General features: G+C 45.6%; 1 protein-coding gene across 4 annotated transcripts in view; it reads right to left on the bottom strand.

Moving 5' to 3' along the window:
- Positions 1-4824: 4824 nt before the first annotated feature.
- LOC101984926 (carboxylesterase 1C-like) overlaps positions 4825-14857 on the bottom strand; it is a 25573-nt gene continuing 15540 nt past the window's right edge. For all 4 annotated transcript variants that reach the window (XM_026777290.1, XM_013354621.1, XM_013354622.1 and 1 more), the window contains exons 8-14: positions 13974-14012; positions 11136-11267; positions 9891-9971; positions 8865-9012; positions 7515-7646; positions 5413-5485; positions 4825-5161 (exon numbers count right to left, since the gene is read on the bottom strand). In XM_026777290.1, coding sequence (XP_026633091.1) covers positions 4990-5161; positions 5413-5485; positions 7515-7646; positions 8865-9012; positions 9891-9971; positions 11136-11267; positions 13974-14012 — 777 coding nt within the window. In that variant the 3' untranslated portion in view covers positions 4825-4989. The remainder of the gene's footprint in view (positions 5162-5412; positions 5486-7514; positions 7647-8864; positions 9013-9890; positions 9972-11135; positions 11268-13973; positions 14013-14857) is intronic.

Here is a 14857-nt window from a genome sequence, read left to right as displayed (position 1 = left end):
AGTGGAAGGCCAGCTGCCCTGGGGCCCTGGGAGGTGGTCTCGAAGCTCTGCCAGTAGAGTATGCATATCCCTCTCAGATGGCGAGGTCTTGTGACCTCAGTTATTCATGCGCAGTCCTGTTGTCTAATCGTGAGATGAAAGGTGCCCTAACTGTTCCACAGAGTTCCCAGGGGTCCGATGGCAACTCAGGCCACACTCAGCCTGAGTTCAAGCTCTTATAATTGGTTCCAGAGCCAACTATCAGATTACGGATGATCTCAAACTGGTCCATCAACTTCTTACATAAAGTCTCTCCCCGTAACTCTCTAACATTAGAGGTCCTTAAAGGTGGGTTCAACAAATGGCACCTTCAGGCCGGCCTCAGCTTTGGCCTGAGACCCCTAGAAGGCTGGAAATTTTAGAGGAACTCACAGCTCCTGAGCTGCTGTCCTGGGAGTTTAGAACAAGTCTGCAATGTCCCTGTGCTAGTGGGTCAAAGAATTCTGGGTTCTCAAGTGTGCAAGTGAAGCTAAATTTCACACAGTTCTCCTTTTGATGCCTAAATTATTTTTCATGTGTTGGGAGCTGTGAACCCCCAGATCCTGAATTTCTTGTAAACAACTTGTTTTTCCCTGATCTGAGGGCCTACAGCTGCTCTGAGCACAAGACCCTCAGGAGTTCCTGATGGCAGGGGAATGGTTTCTGGTGCGTTTGGCTGGGGCATGGCTATTTCTATGTAAGCTGCCCCTGGACATAATAAAGGGTGCATTCTTGGGGCATTCCTGTTTCAAGGATGACCCGTATCTCTCTCTGTCTGAGAGTCTTTGTGTGTTTCAATTTACAGCCCCTTGCCTGGCTCACGAGCTGTAAGGTAGCACATAGAGTACAAACGCGTGGTGCACTGCAGTCATGTCCCTGCCAAGTGGTTTGGCCTGGTGACATTGACTTCTATAATCAGAAAGAATAATACTACTCTTTAGCATGTTTAGGAAGAATGTTCATATTTCAAAAAAACCAACTTCATCTCTTCTGCAATCTGAAAAACTTCTTCTTAGGATGTAGGCTGTCTGCACCTTTCCCTGCGTCCACATGTTCCAGAGAAGACAGCAACACATTTGATATTGGTCTCTAGTTTTTGTTTTGTTTTGAGTCTGGATCTCTGTAAGGGACTTGAACTCCTTCCCTAACTGACAATGGTTTTAAACTTTGGATTCTCTTGCCTCCACTTCCTAAGTGCTGATAGCACAGGTGTGTGACACCACACCCAAAGATTAGTTCTGTCTTATCTATGTATTTAGGCTTCTGTTCTCGTCCAGGTCTGCACCTTCTCAGCTAGAGTGTCAGCCTCCAGGAACCTCCTAGAGAAGAATGTTCCTTTCTGCCTTTGCTGCCCTCTGCTGGACAATGGGAAATACTCAGGCCAATGAGAGTTGGTGGGTCAGGGGGAGCTTTCTGAGAAGAATATTTTGCAGTGATGGAAAACACAAGTCATTGCTTGGTGAAGTGAGGGGGCTCTTTAGGGGTCCTGTGTCTGCAGAATTTAGGAGTGATTGGAGGAGGGGCTGGCCTTGGATACACCCCATCTCTTGAAAACCTGAATGCCCGAAGTCGCGCTGAAAAATGAAAGTACCACTTCCAAAGTTGTTCATTACAGAGCATCTTCAATGCCAAGAACATTAAAGCAGCAACGTGGACAGCTTCAATAAACTTAGGCAATATGTATACTATTCAGTTCAGCGAGTGATCTTCAATAAGATGTTTGTGTCAGAAGCCCTGAAAGCTAAAAATATAGTGCCCAGGTCCTATTCAGGAAGATTCCAGTCAGTTGGAATGGTCTCTGACTTGACCATTGGGATTTTGGGAAAGCTCCAAAGCAATCTTTCAACTTGTACCTCATAGAAAAATCATAAAATGAACAAGAAAACATATATTGGATGGTAAGTGTCATTTATATCTGGACACCCAGTAGGACACCTGCGAAAAAGAGAATCATGTTCTATGCCTAGGGCTGTGAACAGCAACTATATGGCATGTCTACACGGGCTGCCCGGCTTTCCCTCATGTGTCTTGGTCTTCTTCCTAGGGCCATAAAACAGCCCTTGATTGCATGTAGGTGGGAGCATACGTACATCACACACCTTCATCTCCTCTCTGGAACTCCATTTTATACCATGTCCTGTTGGTCCCCTGTGGGCTGCCTTATCCTTCCACTAGAAGCCTGAGCCCCTCACCTGCAGTGGCTGAACCCTGGGCTATCTGGTCTCTCCCCTCCTGAGTATTTCCTGAAATTACAACAGCACTCAAGTTTGTCTTCAGAATGGTGTGTGTGTGTGTGTGTGTGTGTGTGTGTGTGTGTGTGTATTTTGCATGCAAAACTATCATGTAAGATCTATGTGACACATACTGAGGACTGCCGTGTCTTGCTGGTGAATGGACCCTATTTGTATTCTATGGTGCTCCCGATCCCCACAGTATCTGTTAACCGGATACTCACGTAGCCCTCACATCTTCTTTCACTATGTGTTTGGTACACCCGTCTCCTGCTTTCTCCCATCTCTGTCTTTTCCAGTGCGTCCCCACTGGGAGCGAATCTAACCACGCCTCCCCTCCCCCAAAGAAACTGTGCCGTTTTCTACTTGTAGAGTAGAGGCCTTGGTTGAGGTGTGGGGAACAGAATAGAGACAGAGACAGAGACCCAAATTGGAGCACCGGACAGAAATCTCAAGGTCCAAATCAGGAGCAGAAGGAGGGGGAGCACGAGCAAGGAACTCAGGACCTCGAGGGGTACACCCACATTCTGAGACAATGGGGATGTTCTTTCGGGAATTCACCAAGGCCAGCTGGCCTGAGTCTGAAAAAGCATGGGATAAAACCGGACTTGCTGAACATAGCTGACAAGGAGGACTACAGAGAACTCAAGAACAAGGGCAATGAGTTTTTGATCCTACTGCACGTGCTGGCTTTGGGGGGGCCTGGGCGGTTTGGATGCTCAACTTACTAAACCTGGATGGAGGTGGGCGGTCCTTGGACTTCCCACAGGTCAGGGAACCCTGATGGCTCTTCAAGCTGATGAGGGAGAGGGACTTAATCGGGGGAGGGGGAGGGAAATGGGAGGCGGTGGCGGGGAGGAGGCAGAAATCCTCAATAAATAAATAAATTAAAAAAAAAAAGAAAAACAAGTAAAAAAAAAAAAAGAGTTTGGGCTGGAGAGATGGTTCAGCAATTAAGAGCACTGGCTGCTCTTACAGAGGACTCAGGTTCAATTCCCAGCAGTCACACAGCAGCTCACAGCTGTCTGTAACTCCAGTTCCAGGGGATCTTGCACTTCGCACAGACGTTCATGTAGGCAAAACACCAATCAATGCACATAAAAATAAAAATAAATGTCATTGAAAAATGTATAGCGTTAACTCAAGGAAAAAAAAAAAAAAGGAAGGAAGGGCCGCTGGCTTAGGACTTTTACGTGGCTAGAGTGGGGCCAGGGGGAGCTTAGGAGGCTGGGATCTTATCCTGGCACCAAGGAAGGAAGTGCTCAGGCTTTCTAATCAGCGTCTCCAGATAAGGGGCTAGAGGGGAAGGCTCTGTGTGAGGCTTAAAAGCCACCAGCAGTCAAAGGTCAGGAAGTGGACCCAGATTCCTTATTACTCAGCACATACCTGGGTTGCGCTTTAAATTCAAGTCTCAAGATCTTTGTTAGCTTTGTTTTAAGGCATTTCTATTTAGTGGAATTATTCATAATGAGGATCTACTCATTATTTTTCTGAATGTTTATTTATTTCTTGCTCCTTTTGCCATGTTAGCTTCCTTTGAGAATGACAATTCCATTTTATCTCCAACACTGAGTTACTATGAAGACCTCTTTAAAAAAATTCTAATACCCAGCAACATAAAAAAAAATCTTTAGCAGTTGTCTCTTTTTCAATATCACACTTTTAGATACTGTATGTTCTGTCTTAAAGCAGCTTCGTATAAATTACATGAGTTAAAAATTGCATGTGACTATATGTTATTCTCTTTCATCTCTGACCCATTTTTTCCTGTTTTCTTCAGCCTGCTCACCTGCCCCTCACAGAGTCTCTCTCTGTACTCTCCCTTTCTACTACAAGTAGACCTTCGGTAGATGGGACCTGGTATCTGCTGACTCAGTGGCAGTATCTGGGGACAGTCTCTTCAACTCTGACCTAATCCCAATCTTAGGGAGAACTTGTGTCCCTAGTCTTAGGGTGGGGTCTTCTCAGAATCCTGGCTCTTTCCGATACAGAAAGACATCATCACCCAAGACGGTGTCCTCTACTCCACCAAGGGACATAGACCATCACAGCTTCCTTGGCCTCAGCGGGCCCTCACTGGGAAGACAGGATTCCATCCTTTTTCTGCAGAGGTTGTAGGATTTGTTTCTTCATGTAAAAGAGTTTGTGTACTGTTGTGTGCTGGACCCTTAGAGCCAGGCTTGGTCTAGCCTTGCTATCTGCTGTCATTCTTGCTCGTGAACACCTGGTGGAAGGCCATGGAGAAGAATCTGTGAATGATGCAATCTCCCCCTGGGGTTTGCAGTTGTGTGTGGGGGGGGTGGTGGTGTTATACTCCCACACTGGCCAAGAGGCCATTAGCAGTGCACTGTGACAATGTCGCCGACTGGGTGGTAAATCATAAGGCAATAATTCACATTCCCACCTTCCCGCCAATCAGCTATCTTTCTTCAGATTCCAGCAACCATTCTCCAAACCTTTCCCTAAAAGGGTGTCTCTCTATGTCAGCATCTTCCCTCATCTTTCTGTCCCCAATGATGATAGATTCATCTGTGGCCCAAGACACAACTCCTGATTTGACTTCCAAAAGAAAATTTATTTTTCACATTGAGGTACAAATATTCCCCCTCCTTGGTCACTGCCCATCCCCCACTATCCAATCCTGCATTTTCCTCTGTAAGATCCGTCTTCCCTGAGCAACATCTTTTGTAGAATAGTCCCATCTTGGCTCTTTTGGTCCCGAGACTGGCAGAGAGCCCATTCACAGCTCAGTGTGTACTGTCTGAGGTGACTTCTTAGCCAGGAGCTCAGTCCAGAAAGCCACCTCCTCCCCTTTCAGTTTCTGGGCTTGTTGGGTGGTGGCTCCAATCTGCAGGTACCCTTCTTTCAGGTCATACTCTGGCCAGTGTGGCAACCCCTTCTCATTGGGGTTCCTGGGAACAGAATCAAAGAGAATTCCTCAGAAGGGCTATGTGGCCCTCCATTCCTCAGAAAGACTGACAACTTCTACAGAAAACGAGCTTACGTCGTTTGTGACAGCCTATCAATTCTAGAAAACTCTGTAGAGTGCTATAGTCACACAGAATGGTCAGAGCTTTGTCACTGTGACTTCAGAAGTCACCCTTACCAACAGGTATGCCCAGCCACACCCTGTCTTCCCTTTCATATTTGCCATGAGCCTCACCCAGTGCGTGCAAAGTTGGCCCAGAATTTCATCACCATCTTGCTGAGCTTGGTCTCCTCTTCTGAGGCGCCCTCTATGGGGAAAGGAAAAAATGTTTTTGTTACTCTAAGTGTGGACCAGATGGAACATCATCTGGGAGTTTGGGGAACCCTGATTGCTCTTCAAGCTGATGAGGGAGAGGGACTTGATCGGGGAAGGGGGAGGGAGATGGGAGGCGGTGGGGGGGGAGGTGGAGATCCTTAATTGAATAATAAAATTTAATAAAAAAAGAAAAATAAATAAATAAATAATAAAAATATTTAAAGATTGGAAAAAAAAAAAGAAGTGGTCACTCTTCGACCACTCAGTCAAACGCTTCAGTGTGCAAAGATCCTGGCTCTTTACTGTGCACATTTGTGGGGAGAGACTGATATACGATTCAGTAGTGGGAATGTGTGTACCATGAGGAGCTGCCTTTCCCTCCTTCCTCAGGCTCCAAATGTCACATTGCAGGGTGTCCTCTGTTCTGGAGAGTTGCTTCTGGGTCTTCTCTCAGTCACTCAGACACAGTATTATCCACAGGCTCTAAGAGATGTTAAAACTACAGTGGACTAAGGAGTATTCCAGCCAGAAAATGGCCTGGAGGAGCCATGTGGTGGGGTCATGAGCCTGTGCAAGTCCTGAGAAGTAAGGCTCTGAAGACATTTGTGAAAGGCTTTCTTTAAATATCACTCTGTTTGACTGGGAAGATGGCTTAGTAAGTCAAGGCACTTGCCACCAAACATGAGAATCTGAGTTCTATTACTAGAACTCACAGTAGAAGCCAGGGAACTATACTCATAAGGTGTTCGCTGATCTCCACAGGTATGCACACACACACACACACACACTAATAAATATATCATATATTCCCTGGGAAATTACCTCCCAATCTCCCTAGGAAAGGAAAATAGAATAGATAGTTATGGAAGGATGAGGGCACAGGCTGGAACAAAAGGATCAAGTGAAAAAAGGGAGAAAAGAAGGGGAAGAGGACAGGGAAGGAAATATGAGCAAATACAGTTAAATTGAGGGCTATTTGAGAGATATGGAAACCTAATACAGTAGAAATGTCCTAAAATATATACATATAAGAATCAAATATAAATGAAATTACTGATAAGGGGAGACAGAGCCCCAACTGGCCATTTCTTGTCACTAAGTGAAGCTTACATTACTGGGATTGGGTTACATCTAATTGAGATATTGGTCAGAGAGGTCCCATGGGAAATCCCAAATGGCCCAGGCTATAAGTTGCTCTCCAGAGACTGATTTGTGGCTCCATTGTTGAAGACATCACCTATACAATGCATTGAACCTGGATAAGTCAAGCAGGTGCCTACAAGAGACTTTACCCCTACATTGTAGTGCCTTTGGTATAGGAAGGTACTCTAGACATTTCCAGAGGAGCAATGGAAACACCAAGCCAGTCACTATCCCTTTGATCTACAATGGTGTCCTGCCTGCAAGATGACATAAGGCTTGTGGAAGCAACCAACCAACACCTGATTTGACTTAAGGCCCATGACAGGAGGTGGAACCTATGCCTGACACTGTTGGAATGATTAAGAACCTAAGAATACATAGCCCAGGGACATAGGGCAAAGCCAAATAATAGTACTGTTGTAAGAAATTAATAAATAAATAACAATTAAAATGTAGCAACAATATGACTCCTAATGACATTCTGCTATACTCACAGAGCAGCTACAGCTTGCTCAGCTATCGCCAAAGAGGCTTTCTTCTGCTGAAGATGGAAACGCACACAGGGACCCACAGACAGACATTAAGCAGAGGCTGTTTTGTGGGAAATCAAATTGTGGTATTCTACTCCTAGACAGGGCCTTGTGGGTGATGGTGCCACAGGTCAGATTCAAAGAATGACCATGACTGGGACACTTCAGTCATCTTTCATGTGTGTTAGAACAGGAGAAAGGTTGGGAACTGTCTAATGTAGGTCAGTGGTGCTGTAGAGGGCCAGGAAATTAGCACAGGAGGGAAGGAGAAATTGTTGAAGGTCCCCAAACCAAGACTGGAACCCAGTCCTCCTGACACCCGGGTCACACCCCATATAATGCCATTACCTTTTAAAAATGGAGCCCCGAATACAGAGAATATTTCATCACCGTGATCTCCCAACACCGTCTTGGGTCTCTTGCCAGATATGAAGCTTGGGCAGTACTGAAACTCATACATGTAGGTAGGAACTCCAGCATCTGGGGAGACATGGATTCGTGCAAAGTTTATGTTACCAGAGGGACCCCTGGGTGGCACTGAGGCTTCCATCTCTGAAGGAAACTATTGGCTCCTAGAAGGGGACAGAGGCAGCTTCTGAAAAGCCCAGTGACTTGCTCGTGGTTGCACAGCTATGTGAGGTGGCCTGGGATCTGAGCCAGGTCTCTGTGGAATGCAGAATGAGCAGAAGGAATGCAGACAGTGATGCTGGGGTGTGTTCAGTGAGAATACACAGTGCCTGCTCATTCTGAGAAAACCAGCATCTGGTCGGCCTGGTTTGCAGCATCCCCAGTGTTTCCCTCAATCATTCAGTGGAACCATGCAAATCCAAATTACTTGTTGGGATTTGAGGGTATTTAAACATAATCACATATAAATATATACAAAGAAGAAATCTGCCTTTGGGTTTAAGGAAAATTTGATGGACATAGGGCATCACTGCAAGCGATTCTTGTGGTAGTCATAATGTGGAAATCTTATGAAAGCACACAAGAAAAATAAAGTTTTCAAAGCATGTAAGAAAACCATCCAGTCATCTGAAATGGGGCAAGAGAGGGAGGCAGAAAGAGAGTATTTAAAAAACTGTCAGAAACCATCTGAAGTGATTGGCATTAGTAAGTCCTTGCCTACCAATAATCTCCTTCAATATAAATTCTCCAGTAAAGGGGCAAAGACCCGAGTTTCTGTGGTCTTAAAACAAACCCCTACAATGTTTTAAGATCTACACAGGCTACATATGAGGGGAAATTAGATACGATACACAAAAAGGAACCACCTCAATCCTCTTCCTGACCCTGGATTTTTATTCTTTTTGTTGATTTAATTTTGTAAGAAATTGTTTTATGTAACCCAGGCTGGCATCGAACTCCCTATGTAGCCAAAGGAAATCTAACCTTCCTTCCGCACCTCCCAAGTACTGAAATTACACACATGAACCACTGGGTCTGACTTCTTTGGTATTCACAGCTGAGCTGAGGGCATCTTGAATTCTAGCCAGGCACTCTACTAACTGAGCATCATCCTAGTGTCGCAAACTATGTGTGTGTTTGTATACGTATGTGTATGTATGTGGATATGTATGTGCATTGTGTGTGTGTGTGTGTGTGTGTGTGTGTGTGTGTGCATGCATGACTGAGAAGTAGGCAAGTCAGAGACTTGTTATTGAGTCTGCATCCTCCCATTCAACATATAAGATTCACCTCTGAGTCCACGGGCCATGAGAACAGATGGGATACCAAAAAATACATCTCCAAACAGGTCCAGGAGACGGTCTTTCTTTTTGACAGGGTCGTCTGTTTGTCCTAAATACTTCTCAATGGCTGCTGGAACCATATTCTCAGAGATGTTCTGAAACAGATCAGAAAGGGACCACTCGCACCCGGTAATCACTGAGGCTTCTGCAGACAGTTAAGAAGACATCACTGCTCATGAGCCACTTGGGCTCTGTGCCAAACCAGCTGTTATGCCAGGGAGGATTCTCTAGGCCCACTTAGGATATGGCATTAAGTCTGGCAGCCAGGCACCTGAAAATTGTGCCTTCAATTGGCTGTTATGGAAAAGATCGTTTTGCCTGGTACCATATGGCAACTTGGCAAGTGTTGTCTAGGGAATGCAATCACTAGCTGTCTGTAGAGAAAAATGCTCTGCTCTGTCTCCTGTGGAGAGAAGTAAACCTTCAGGTATCTTCCCCTGTTCTCTAAGGGAAAGACACCTTTTGCATCCTAGCAAACAACATTAGAATAAGTTATTCCTAGGAAATGAAATGAAAAAAGACACAGCTTCTGGGATTTTCGAATCGGCAATTATTTTGTTTTAGATTTACAGAATGCAGAATGTCTACCTGGTGATCTATGGACAACAGAAGCCCATGCATCAGAAAAGTGGGGGAGCTGCAATCTGTGATTGCCACAGTACCCACCTATCTGATAAGCCTCCTAACTACTAGGCCGTTGGCCTCCAATGTATACATCTGATGGCCTTTGTTCGTCATGGAATCTTTTCTAAATATAAAGCTCTCCAAATAAATCTTTCTCCTGGCAACTTGTCCTGGACCCCTCGCTTTGGTTTTTGACTGGTGAACAACGAATGTCGGTTTATTACCCCTGGGTGCGCAGTGGAAGAGTAGAGAGGTAGGGGGTGAACCGCAGCCACCACGACTGTTTACAGTCATTGAATCTGTCTGTCTTTGCTTCCCAACCAATTCCCATGATTCCCTAGAGCCTTACAAGGGCAGAGCGGAACTTCCACAGGAGGGAACGGGCCATTTTCTCATCCATTTTGTCTTCAGAGAAGAGCTCACCCATCATCTGTTAAACAAATGGCAAAACAGTTGGGATTCCCGGAAAATGAAGAGGAATTCAACAGATCAACCAAACAAACCAAATGGACAAAGACACTTGGTGTGCGAGGGGTGATAATAGATATGGGAGTATGTGATTCTGAAAAATAAAGTCAGCAAACAGAGCAAACGGAGCTACATGAATAAATCTAAGCAACGCAGAGAGGCCAATCAAGTGAGTGTCTTTATTCCACCGGGAGGCAGAACGTTCCTCCAGGTGGTGGAGCATTCAGGCCAGGGTCATGGAGAAGCCAGGGGCTCAAGAACAGGGGACACAGGTCAAGCCTCTTTAGACTCAGGTGACAGAGGAAGCCAAACTAAGCATTATATTTATATGCCTGTCTCCCTGTGATGGCTCCTGAAGTCTTCTGTGTGAGAGGTACAGAATTCTGGGATGTGCTGACTTGTCCAGGTTTTTGCACTCAGAGCTTTGGTCTGGTTTTAGCATGTCTCCTAGCAGTGAGAGTCACATCTCAGGCTAATGCCAAGACTCCAAGATGCCTGCTTGAGAGAGCTCAGTATTGCCAATGGAAAGCTTGGTGGTAGGTGATATGAAATGGTGCGAGATGGACCTTGGTGGGTGGGTCCAAACCAGGCTGGTGAGGGACAAACAAACCATGCAGGCAGAGCTTGGGTCGGGTTATGTGGGCCGTTTTATAAGGGAAGAGAGTGGGTGAAGGGAAGGAAGAGGGGAGAGAGAATGGTGGTAGTACAGAGGGAGAAGGGGAAGGGAGGGAGGGAGGGAGAGATGGGTGGGAGTGTGACAGTTGGGAGCAAGGAAGAGAAAGAGAAGGAAGAGGAAGAAGTAGGAGGAGAACCATCTTTTAAAGGGACTGGTACTGCCTGCCATGCAGGGGTGATGCACTTTGCCAGGTCCCCAAGGGTCAGGGCCAGGTACCTTGGATGTTAACAGTGGGCAGACAGGCCCTGAGGCCTTCTTCGGTAGTTACTTTAGAATGATTCCAATTTCTAATCCCTCCTCTGCCCCATGTGATGTAAATTGGCACTCTGACTGGCTTCATCAGGGGCTCTCAACGCAAATTTAACTTGAAAAGTTTTAAGCTTCTTTAACCCTTGATCAGAGCAGGGAGGATGATGGATGAGCCCCTGTGGAGTGCATGTACATTCTCACCATTGGAATGATCCAGCCAAACTCTTGCTTGTTGATGCCCACCATGTAGGGGACAGTGTTGAAGCTCTTCTCAGCCAGGATCTCTTCTGGAGTCTTTGGCAGAAACACTCCATCAACCACAGTGGACAGGGACTATAAGAAATATAGTGCTTATGAATACCTTATCATGCGTTTCCCCCATTTATCTCCTCTTTGCCGGTCTGAGAGTTTGCCAGGCATAAACCCGCATAGCTTTGACTACAGAAAACAAATGTCCTAAGATCAACGGTCGAGACAAGGAGTCTTCAAGCTCGGAACTGTGAGTTACGGTTCTCAGTGGCAGGGAACTGAGGAGAGGATTCTATTAATGAGGCCAGTTGCACCTATCTATCCATATCTAAATCTGGGTGCTTTGGGGAATATGCTTGGCTTTGAGGCATTGAACTTATTCCTCGGGGTGCCTTGTTCCTATTTGGAGAAATAAAAGACCACAACGAGCTCAGCCCAACAACAGTGAATACCACCTGGGTGCAATTACTGCCACCTCACAAAAGCTGGGTAGTGAAGAGGGCTTGCTCTAGGATCTGACAGGAGGAGCTGAAGGAAGGGGACATGCTGGCTACAGGAAGCTGGGCTTTTTGATGTCTGGAGTGGAATCTTTGCAAGAACACTGTGTTCAATGGAGAGAAGAGCGGGCACTTGTCAGCAGTGGGGAGGGAAGGGATCGGTGAAAGAGGAGACTGTGCACAGGGCTAATCCCAGAAAAGTTAGAGAGGCCTGGGCTTGGGGGGGGGGCTTCTCTGGGAGAGTATTAGAGAGAGGACCACAGGGTGGGATTTTTTCCATATGTGACCCATTTTTATTTACATTTGACTAAAATTTGTTGAATAGCATGCTACATTTTCATTATCCATTCTTCTGCTGATAGACAGACATGTGATTCCATTTCTTTGACATTATGAACAGTGAAGCAATAAATGGACTTGTGCAGGCAGAAAAACAACAAAAAATTGTTTGAAAACTTTCATAATAAAACTTATTTCCTTGTAATGTATTATATATATAATCTTTAAGAGCCTAGGGTCACCTGAGAAAGGAGTCACAACTAGAGAATTGTAGAGATCACATTGGCTGTGGGCATGTAGGTGGAGGAATGTTTTCTTTGCCTAATGTGGGCAGCTCCATTCCCTGGGAAAGCGTCCTTAAGCTATATAGGAAAGTTAGCTAAGCTTGGGCTTTCCCGTGAGCCCGCCAGCAGCCTTCTTCATGGGTTCCGCTGGACTGATTTCCTTGACTGATCAGGTCTGCTTGAATTCCTGCCATGACTCCTGTCAGTGATGAACTGTGGCCTAGACGTGTAACACAAATAAACCCTTTCCTCCACCAAATTGCTTTGGACTCAAGCGCTTTAATTTCAGCAACAGAAAGGAAAATAAAACAGAAATATATAAGGCACCTTTCTGGCACTTAGGGCTTTTGTGGGTACTACCTCAATGGAGGTAAGGGAATGATTCCTGTGAGCAAAGCCAGGCTTGTCAGAAGGGAAATGGCAGGGTCTAACTTGTATTCTCAGGGAGGAATGAAATGAGAAGGAAGGGTAGAGGCAGAAAACTTCCGGGAGAGAGATGTAAGGACCAGCATAGATCAGCACCTGGGATTCTAAGCAAGACTGATACCAGCCACTGTTGCCCAGGAATACTGATAGCTGTACTTCCTGGCCAAGTGCTTTGCCTTTTTGAGAAGCCAGAGGCATCGTTCCCTCTTCTGCTTATCTCATGCTCCACAGCTTGCTTGTCAATACGTCCAGTGAGAAGTTCCTTCCCAACGATCTGCAGCCCAGCCATGTCTCATCACTCCACTGCTCTGTCCCTGAAGGGACCCACAGGATCCCTGCAGTGCAGTCTTCCTACCCACTCTCCTGGGCCTTCCCTGCCCCTTGGCTGTACAACACATTTCTACATTTTACTCAGTGTTATGGCTTATACCTGTAATACCGACATTTGCGGGGCTGAGGTAGGAGGGTCACAAATTTCTAGGTTACACAGTAGGGCATTGGACTCAAAACAATTAAAAACAGGAAATTAAAAAAAACCACTGCTCAGAGCTCACTGATCATCCCTCTCATGGTGAGTCATAATTCAACCTTTTTACCTGAAACTGTGCCTCCTACCTCTATGGCTTCCTTACATCCTCTACCCTAAATTTCTCCCACTGCAGGTCTATGGAGGCACAGACCATGGCCTGTTTCATTGTTTTAGCTCAGCTGTGAATCAGCTCCCATCACACAGTAAAATCTGACGGAAAGACTCGCATTTCATCCTCACAGGGTCTTCAGGGAATGTCTGTGATCTCCAGGGAAGGAGAGAGGACAAGACTGTAGATGCTCACAGCTAATGACAGCAGACACGGGCCAGTGCTGGGAGGTGGCGGGGCAGGAGGGAGGAGGCTGTGGGTACTGTCTGTTTGTTTCCCGGGTCATGTGTGGATGTGGTGTCCTCACAGCTGAATGTCTTAGGCTCCTCTCTGCCTAACACCAGCCCTGTACTGTAGCTGGTTATCTCAGCTTCCTGATCCTGGAAGTTCAGTGCAGTTTTCTCCCAGCAGGCCATCTGGTAGTGAGAACCATGAGGAGAGCTGGACCCAGGGGTATAAATTTGCTGACTGAGAGCCCTGTAGAGGGAGTCAGGTAGCCCTACCTCTGGTCCATTTGCCTGTTTTAACTGGCCAGTGACTTCTCTTTGCCTGTTTTAACTGGCCAGTGACTTCTCTTGGAGCCTAGGGGAAAGCCTTCATCCATAGTTAACTAGAATATAATGCTTTCGAGACGCAACATCAGTAACCCAGAAAAAAGCGCCTTACCTCTCCGTGGTCTCCATTGTCATCCGTGTCAAAAGGATTCTATGAATACAAAGGTAAAGAATGCGTTGAGAAACTAACCCCTACAAAAGGTCGCCCTCTGATCTGCACCCTGGGGTACCACTTTATCCCATCTGAGTCTTACATGGGATTCTTAAGTGTGAACACAGAGTATAACAGGATGGGAATACTGAATAAGGCCTCCACAGCTCCTGATCCAGGCGTGACATGAGCCTTCTGCTCCTAACTTTATAGTTGCTTGAAGATTCTGTTCAGGGGTTATATTTAGGAACATATATGTATATACAAGCAAACCTATGCACGTAATTGGTGGAAAAAAGTCCATACATTTTAATGAGAGTGTGGAAAGGTATATGGAGGAGCTTAGAAGGACGAAAGGGAAGGAAGAGATAGACTGAAATTATAATCTCAAAAATAAACAGAAAGTAGATTCCCTAAAGATTCATACTAGCATATGTCAAAAGAATTTCCAGGATATTTGTTTAAAATAAATACTAATAAAAATGACAGAGAAAAATACCGTGTTCAGGACTTCTTGGAGAGTATTTAAATCTTGCTTAACAAAATGTGGGTGCCCTAAAGTTCAGTTATCCTTTTTTTCTGCACATCCCTTCCTTTGTTGTGTCAATAATATTTCAGTGTTTATAATGCTGCATGTTAGCCATTGGTTCTCTCATATAAGGGGAAGTCACTGTTAGGAACCCTTCATTGTGGATTGAAGCTTTTCCAGCCAGGGAAGCAATATCTGTGTATATGTGCATTGTGCATGTATGTGTGTGGCATGTCTGTGTGTGTGTGTGTGTGTGTGTGTGTGTGTGTGTGTGAGAGAGAGAGAGAGAGAGAGAGAGAGAGAGAGAGAGAGAGAG

The sequence above is a fragment of the Microtus ochrogaster genome, unplaced genomic scaffold, assembly GCF_000317375.1.
Source record: "Microtus ochrogaster isolate Prairie Vole_2 unplaced genomic scaffold, MicOch1.0 UNK54, whole genome shotgun sequence".
NCBI classification, from domain to species: domain Eukaryota; kingdom Metazoa; phylum Chordata; class Mammalia; order Rodentia; family Cricetidae; genus Microtus; species Microtus ochrogaster.
This window is presented reverse-complemented; position numbering and strand designations above follow the sequence as displayed.